The following is an 8,209-nucleotide window of genomic DNA, read 5'->3' on the forward strand; positions in this document are numbered from 1 at the left end:
TGGAGTGCTCAAAAGGGAGGTCATTCTCCTTGTTTTCTCCTCATTCTTAGATTATTTGTTTTCTACTTTGTCTTAAAAGGAGAAGCTGAGGTATGGCCTAGGGTTTTTGTGTGGTGGATCTGTATCTGCTGCTTGTGGGCAGAATGACACAGTGTATCACCACTGAGTCGTTTCCACCCTTTTACAAGTCTCAGTTTCTCTCTCCAGAGGTCTATGACCTCTGAGAGGGCTCAGAATGCCAGGTGATTAGCCCTTATATGCGTTTCCTGGATGAGCTATTTTTTAAAAAAGTAATTTTTGTTGGGAATTTCCCTGTAGGGCTGCTGCATGTCACAGGGGGGTCAACCCCCCAGACACTCCTATGAGGCCCCTGGTCACCCAGGGGCGCCTTTTGGCTGAGAGGAGAAAAATGCCCTTTCTCTTCCGAGCTGAGAAAACTGTCTCTCATTTACCTATGAAAACAACAGTTCAGTTCCTCATGCAAATGCACACAGACAAGCCAAAATGAAATTAATTTGGGGAGAAAAAGCAATAGGGAAGATCCTTTAGAATGTATCTTCGAACTAGAATTAAGATCCTTAAACAACTTCCTAGGAGAAAAGAAAAAAAACAACAGCCAAGACCACTTCCTGTAAACTGTGCTCAGCCACCCCTAAGTTTGTAGCTCTCGTCTGCCATTACACACACCAAACTCAAATTCTCTCACAGTACAAGGTAATCTCTGGTATCCCTAAAGAGGTCAGGTTATGCAATACAGGAAAACAGAGCTTTAGACCTAAGAAGAATCTGCCCATGACTCTTGAAACCCCAAAGAAAGCAGAACTCCTCCAAAGGGGTGAGTGGGGCATTTGTTCTGATTCATTTAAAGGGGTTCAAATCATTAGAAGCCTTCTCTAGATTTTTTGGTACTGCAGATGGCAAAGGGGGAAGGCGGTATAGGGTGGAAGAAAAGTAAACGAAAACATTTGTTGTTTTTTAAGACAGGAAGCAAATACAGAAACCAAGTGCATTTTTTTCCCTCTTTTGCAGCTGCAAGGAGTTTTAGCCAAATTAGAGAGGATTTGTTACTCATAATTTGGAATTCTCATTCAGATTTGACCAAGTCAGGTAGAGTTAGTCAAATCTGATGGGAGAAAGACCGGAACACACAACAAAAAAACCCCAACAATATGATCACTGAGCGCTCTAATGGTAAGGGGAAATTAAGACCAGCTGGTTGTTAAACTTTAGCCAAGACAAAACCCCAATTCTGCTACTTACCTAGGGATGGGTCTCAGGCTAAAGGCTGCTTTCTACCATCCTAGAAGCAGGAAAAAAACCTCAAACTCACCCTCCCTGCTGGCAGCAAGCTCAAACTCCATAAAGGAGTTACCTGCCTTCCATCATCATGGAAGCTGAAAAGCTTGCCTTTCTTGTTGGAAGCAAGTAAAAATCCAAAAAAAGGGGGTTGTATAGCAAAATAAACTTTTGATTTCAATCAAATTTTGGGAGATCAGGGATTTTCTGGAGTAAGTACTCCCAGACCTCAGCAAATTGTCCTGTTGGTTTGAACCATAAAGTTAGCTCATGCTGGTACCAAGCACGGATAGCAGATTTGTCAAAGGTCAGGGGTACCTCCACTCAGAATCCCTCCATGGTTACCAAAATGTGAAACCCAAATAACTGAGATAGGTCTCAGTTAATTTAGAAAGTTTATTTTGTCAAGGTTGAGGACATGCACCTGTGACACAGCCTCAGCAGGTCCTGACGACATGTCCAAGGTGGTCAGAGCACAATTTTGTTTTATACATTTTAGGGAGACATGAGACATCAATCAACATACATAAGATAAACATTGGTTCGGTCTGGAAGGGTGGGACAACTCGAAGAAAACGGGGGACAACTCGAAGTGGGGAGGGAGCTTCTTGGCCATAGGTAGACAAGAGACAAGTTGTTGCATTCTTTTGAGCTTCTGATTAGCCTCTCCAAAGGAGGCAATTAGATATGCATTTATAGTAAAATGGGAGACAGGTTTTTCCCAGTTCCCAGCTTAACTTTTCCCTTTAGCATAGTGATTTTGGGGCCCCAAGATTTATTTTCCTTTCACAATATGATTAGGTTAATAGTGATTTGTCTTATAACCTTTCAGGAACCCCTTTACTGAAAATGAGAATATAGTGAATAAATTATCATTTACATGCTCCCATTGTGGAATGTGATCATAATTTTAGCAAAGGGCTTGCTGATTACTGGACTGAGAATCACCAAAGAAGTGAGATAAAATGTGTGGAAGGGTTTGGAAGGCCTCTGCAAAGAGCAGGGAGAAGGGAGTGGAGAAAGATAAGGCAAAAGCACACAGAAATGAAAAAGTACAGTAGATCCTCTGTACCTGAGGGTTCCATATCAGCAGATTCAACCCACTGCAGATCAAAAGTATTTGAAAAAAATAATGAGAAATAAAAATAAAATCCTAAGACCCCCAACTGACTGAACGGACCTCCTCTTGGCTAAGGGGAACCCCAGAGAAACCTGAAAAGTGGAGTTCCTGGCCATGAAACGATAGGAGGTAAGACTTGCCTCAATAGGCCTTTTTCTTATTAATTTTTAACCCAAATTCTTTCCTAAGGAGTAAGCAGAAATCAGTGGTGGAAAATCAGAAATGGACGACTCATTCCTTTATCATCCTTAGCCAAGTATCTGGGGCGATGACGAGATTCTCCTTCCTGTTTGTGGTTTCAACACAGCAACTGACCAGCATTCCTTCCTGATAAGAGGCCACCAATCATGGAGTGGTTCTGGCCGGTCTACAAAGGACGTACAGTGAGGGTTTTCATGTCCTCTGCTTCACCTTTTGACATCAGAAGGCTGAGAACTCCACCCTCTGATCATGCTAACACACCGTTTTTTGTACATGTGACCCATGAAGAGGCATGAAACTCAACTGGATATATGCATGCTTCTTTCATAAATATTCATAAATCCTCTTCTAGCTCATTAAATATGTATACTTACACAACCCATCCAGCACAAATTCCTGTCTTATCCTTCCCTCCCTCAAAGTGTTTGCTCTCAGCTTTTACTGGAAGCTATGCATCCCAGCCTGTGGGATGGCCAGCCTGTAGGCTGCAACCCTTTATGAGAAATACAGCTCTCCTTTCCAAATTTATAAACCTTGTGGTTCTTCAGTTGACAATAACAATAAAACAATAAAAAATAATCCAAATAAAAATATAGTATAACAATTATTTACATAGCATTTATATTGTATTAAGTATTATAAGTAATCTAGAGATAATTCAAACTATATGGGAGGATGTGTGTAAGTTATATGCAAATATTGCACCATTTTATATAGAAGACTTGAGCATCCACAGATTTTGGTATTCTCTTGGAGTGCTAGAACCAATCCCCTGTGGATATGGAGGGATGGACAACTGTATTATGAAGTGTGGGTATAACTGAGAACCAAATGACATTGCCTTAGTATCATTGGTCAGTTGCCTGAAGAGTTTTGGGCCCCTCAAGCTGAGCCAGTGAGAAGAACCATTTTCTGGGGCCTACGCCTGTTAAAACTGCTCTTTCAGACTACATGGTTCTAGCAGAATCTTAGTGGCCCCAGCCTGTTTGGAAATGCCTGAAACTTTTTCAACAAAAGCAGAGACTCTTGCTTGATGGTGGAGAAGCACAAAGGGGAACCAGGAAAAAGCACACATCTTGCTCAAGAAGGCTTGGGAGAAACAAAAACTGTAGAGAGAAAGTAAATGCACACTATAGAATCAAAACAAAAACAAAATCACTATTTATGAAGAAAAACTGGAAGGAAATAACAGTTGATATGGTGATAGGATTTGAGCTATCCTTTCTTTATTCCAAATTTTCTGTGATGTGATTATATTGCAAGTTTTTCATTTTAAGAGAAAGTAATTCTGGCAGTTTGGTGTGTGTGTGTGTGTGTGTAATGGGGTAGCGGGTGGTGATCAAGCCCTGGACTTGTAGTCAGGGGCTCTAGGTTAAACTTTAGCTCTGTTACCAGCTGCTCACTTCTGAGCCAGTTATTTAACTCTTCTCTGCCTTGGTTTCCTTATGTTGAAAGCTGAAATCAACATAAATTCCTGTTCCTGTGTTTAACAATACTGAGACCAGGCATATGTTCCTGTTCCCATGTTAAAAAACACTGAGAACAAACAAAAATAACTTAAGCTACTTGCTCTAGGAAATAATAGTTCCTAGAAGATAAGACTGTTAACTAACTAAAATAACTCACCTATGAAGACTAACAGCTTACTCATTAAGACTCGTTCAAGTCTTTCCTGTGCCCACCAACCCAAAGCTAGTATGTCATAAACTCGGCCCAATCCTAGTTTTGCACCTTGTAAAACTCACCTTAAAATCACCCAGCTCAGTCCCTAAAACTCTATAAAGATACTTCCAACTTACCCCTTCTGAGACACTACTGTCAAGATGGTGTTCTTCCTTACTGCAGTGAGTCTGATCAGGACACCCCTCAACTGCTTTGCATGGTACTGTAACAGGTTCTCCTGGCAGGTTTTCTGAGGACTTGGCAATATGTAAAAGAGGATGGTTGGACTCTATACTCTCAGAAGTCCCTTTTATTTCTCACTTTCTCAAATTCATGTTCGTGACATTTTCTTCTTGGCTGTCTTTCTGACATGGATTCAGTCACTTTTACAAACTTTTTTTTCAGGCTTTGTTATTTTTCTTTTTCCTTCCTTAATTTGAAAGTGCAATCTAAGCTGGGCATTTCAGAGGAACAGCCACTGGTAGGTTCTAGCTGCAATTAAGAAGCTGAAAGATGGATAGTGGTGATGGTTGTGCAACAATGTGAATGTATTTAATGCTACAGAACTGTACAATTAAAATGGTAAAAATGATAAATTTTATGTTATGTATATTTTACCAGAATTTTTTTTCTTATTAATACAGTATTTATTTGTCTTTTCTCTGTCAAATCCTGAGCCAACCATGTTCCCCAGGCTGCCTGGGGAGGTATAGGAAAAGGAACACACAGGGCCGACCACACGTGGGAGAAAGAACGATGGGAGGTAGAGATGGCTCCTTCACATGGCAGAGAGGATGAGAAAGGCCACCATCGGGCAAAATCACCCCATGGCCTCTCAGAGGGCAAAGCCCAGAATGGCGTAGGAGAAGAGCTGTTGCTTCAGAGAAGGGTTCCTGGCATAACCAATGATGAGGCTCCCAAACACAGTCCCAATCTGAGCCCCACAGCCAGCCACCCCAACTGTGGCAACCCCAGCTCCAATGAACTTGGCTGTTGTGTCCCTTGAAATGGTGCTGGTTTGGAAGCTGCGGCTAGAGACAAGTGAGGTAAGGGGACGTGAGACTGCCAAGCTGCTGAGGCTCTCATCTGTCAGTATCTCCGGTCGTTTCAGCACCACTGCAGATAGTGGATGGCTCAGCAGCTGTGAGGTGCTCTTGACCAACGAGGGAGAGGAGATGAACTTGGAGCAGGCGAACATTTTCAGGGGCTGAGGGGCTGTAGCAGGAGAGCTGCTCCCAGTGCAGAGAAGACAGTACCAGAATTTTTTTAAAAGAAGAAGCTAAAGGCAATTTCCTCTTTCCAATATTTACACTGGCACCATAGGATGCCAGCAAAGGGCTGCTGGAAACTGTCCCTCTTCTAGGTTAAAAGACATATACACGAAATGTACAGGTCTAGAGCTTGTTAGAGTAAGGAGGTGCTCCGTGTCCAGCCTTCTCCTCCTCCTTCTCCTCCTTTCTCCTTCTTCTTCTCCAGGGAAGAGTAGGAGAGGCAACACTTTCTTTCCTATTCCTATTTAGCTGGATTTCAAACCTAAGAGCATAAAGACAGAGTGGGTAAATACCCAGAACCTGGTTCAGGAATGTCTTGGTTCGGTATACCCCTCTATTCTGACCCAATTTTTGCACTGGTGGATTGGGGTACAATGACAGGAAGGGTAACGTCATGGTTAGACCAATGTTAAGTTTAGGGAGAAGGTGGATGTAACTTGAGGAGAGGCAGATGTGGTTAGAAATGGCAGACACAGGCAGTATATCTGAGTATCAACTTTTCTTTGGCAGTGAAAGCATAAGGAATACACAGGTTATTTTATGTACATATAAGCTCGATAAATCTGGCATTTCTAGCTCTCACCAAAAGGTCCATCCAGTGTCAGCTATACAATTTGCGGGGCCCAGTGCAAAATGAAAATGCAGTGAAAAAATGCTGTTTAAAAAAGCAGTGAAAAAAGCTTTAAAATATAAAGCTTTTCCCTTTCGTCCATGGTCTCTCTCTTTGGACTTTCATGGTGTTTTCTACCTGCCATTTAATGTAGTTCTAAGTGAAGAAAAATTAAAATCTTAAATTATTAGAATGAATTTTACCATTCATTTTTGTACTGTGCAATGACAGTTTTAAATGCAAATATAAGAGTATTTAAGTCATATGTGGAATAATCAAATACGCGATTTGTCTTTTGCAGTTTGTATGTGTATATGTGTTTCATTCTTATCAGAACAGTGGGAATGCTGCAGAAAAGGAACCATTTTTATTCTACTTCTTGATGCACACACATTCTACCAACACTCTCTACCTTCAGCTTGCTGATGAGTAAGGAAGAGTTGAAAGGAAAGGAAAATGTTTGCAAAGACAGGGCAACCCTTTTCCTTTCCTTCTATGTTATCATTTTCTGTGGAAGTGGTTGGTTAACATGGAGGAGTAATATGAGTAAGAAAGTATATGATAGAGTTCCTTGGTCATTCGTGTTTCTGAGAATGTCACTGCTTGCTTTCTGTGTTCAAAGCAAATTCTAGTTTGTATGGAAAACATGAACTCTCAGGACTGTCAGCAATCACACTTATTTACTCATGGATGTAACACACTTACCTTGTACTTGCTATGGGTCTCAGTGAACTCTCATGCATTGTGGGCCCATTGGAATTCTGTGATTATGGAGCGTCGCAAAAGCTATATCTGAATGGGGTGGCAAGAACTGGTGGACACACATACAGTGTGTATCTCCTCTGCTCATGCTCCATTGAAATTCCATTGGACATCTGCAAAACATAACCTCAAAGATAAAATGATTAAGAATTTCAAGATGGTGACAGCAGAGTATTAAGCCAAGCCTGGGGTCTTTCTGAATGTGGGGCTTGGTGGGACTGCACGGGTTTTGTGTTCATGAAGTGGGCCCTGGACCCATCAGAGTATGATATTACATCTGAAAAAAATACTAATCTGACTCCAAAAATATCCATGAAAATCAACTTTGTTTTTACTGAAGTTTTCTTGAGATTACTGAGGAGAGGGTGTCAAAGTACACCACCGGGTAAAATTTCCCACAAATCCTTTTCAGTTTCTCTGTCACCAAAGAGAGCTCTTTGAGGCAGCTGTTATGTTGGCAGTCTCTGGCCCCTGGAGATCCAGGCATTGGGATGAATGAGGGGGAAGATGGCCTGGATCAGTTTATAGCTGGCTCCTCTAATTGACTATAAGCACTTTCTTCCCTAAATAAGCCAGTTGTCTAAGGAGAACCAGTTGGGATGGATTGAAGGATTTATTTCACTTTATCAGAATGGCTAGTCCATGGACATATAAGGCAACTGAATTAATTTTTGTAAGTTTTGAAATAAAAGGGTGGGGTGAGAAGGAAAACAAATTAATAACTCTTTAGCACATGATGCACATGGAAGTTCATTAGTGGCTCAAAGTGAGCGCCTCCACTGGGATTTGAAACCAGCTCTCTCTGCTTCTAAAGCTGGGCTCTTTCCACTTGATTGTGCTGGTTCCCACAAAAGGGAAGGCAACTCTTGAGCAACCATGGTATACCAGCCATGTGGAAGATGTTTTATGTGACAAATATGTGATGGAGGTATTATGAGTTCCCACTTTCCTGATGAGGAGACCGAAGCTTGGTGAGGCTAAGCACCTTGTCCAAGGTCACAGAGCAAGTAAGTAACAATGCCAACACCCTTGTCATTTCTGAGTCCAAAACTCATGTTTTCTCAGTTTGCATGAGGCTAGGGAAGAACCTAGCTCTCCTAGCTTCCCCTTCATTAGTCTGTTCAGAATATCAGGCTGCTTCCACCATTAAATCATTTTTGGTTGATTGATTGATAGACTCTAAAGGGCTGTACTTTGCTTGTCCAGGGATATAGGACTTGATGTGGAGGAAGGAAGAGGGATTCCACCAATCATCTCTTTTTTTTTTTTTTTTTTTTTTTTTTTTTT

At 41.5% G+C, this 8,209-nt stretch overlaps 1 protein-coding gene across 1 annotated transcript; it reads right to left on the reverse strand.

Moving 5' to 3' along the window:
• Nucleotides 1–5,088: 5,088 nt before the first annotated feature.
• LOC116811267 (ATP synthase F(0) complex subunit C2, mitochondrial-like) lies at nt 5,089–5,524 on the reverse strand. Its single transcript, XM_032756327.2, has one exon. The coding sequence runs from the start codon at nt 5,475–5,477 to the stop codon at nt 5,115–5,117; it is 363 nt and encodes a 120-aa protein (XP_032612218.1). The 5' UTR covers nt 5,478–5,524; the 3' UTR covers nt 5,089–5,114.
• Between the last annotated feature and the right edge of the window lie 2,685 nt (nt 5,525–8,209).

The sequence above is a fragment of the Hylobates moloch genome, unplaced genomic scaffold (genome assembly GCF_009828535.3).
Source record: "Hylobates moloch isolate HMO894 unplaced genomic scaffold, HMol_V3 SCAFFOLD_7, whole genome shotgun sequence".
Lineage (NCBI taxonomy): Eukaryota > Metazoa > Chordata > Mammalia > Primates > Hylobatidae > Hylobates > Hylobates moloch.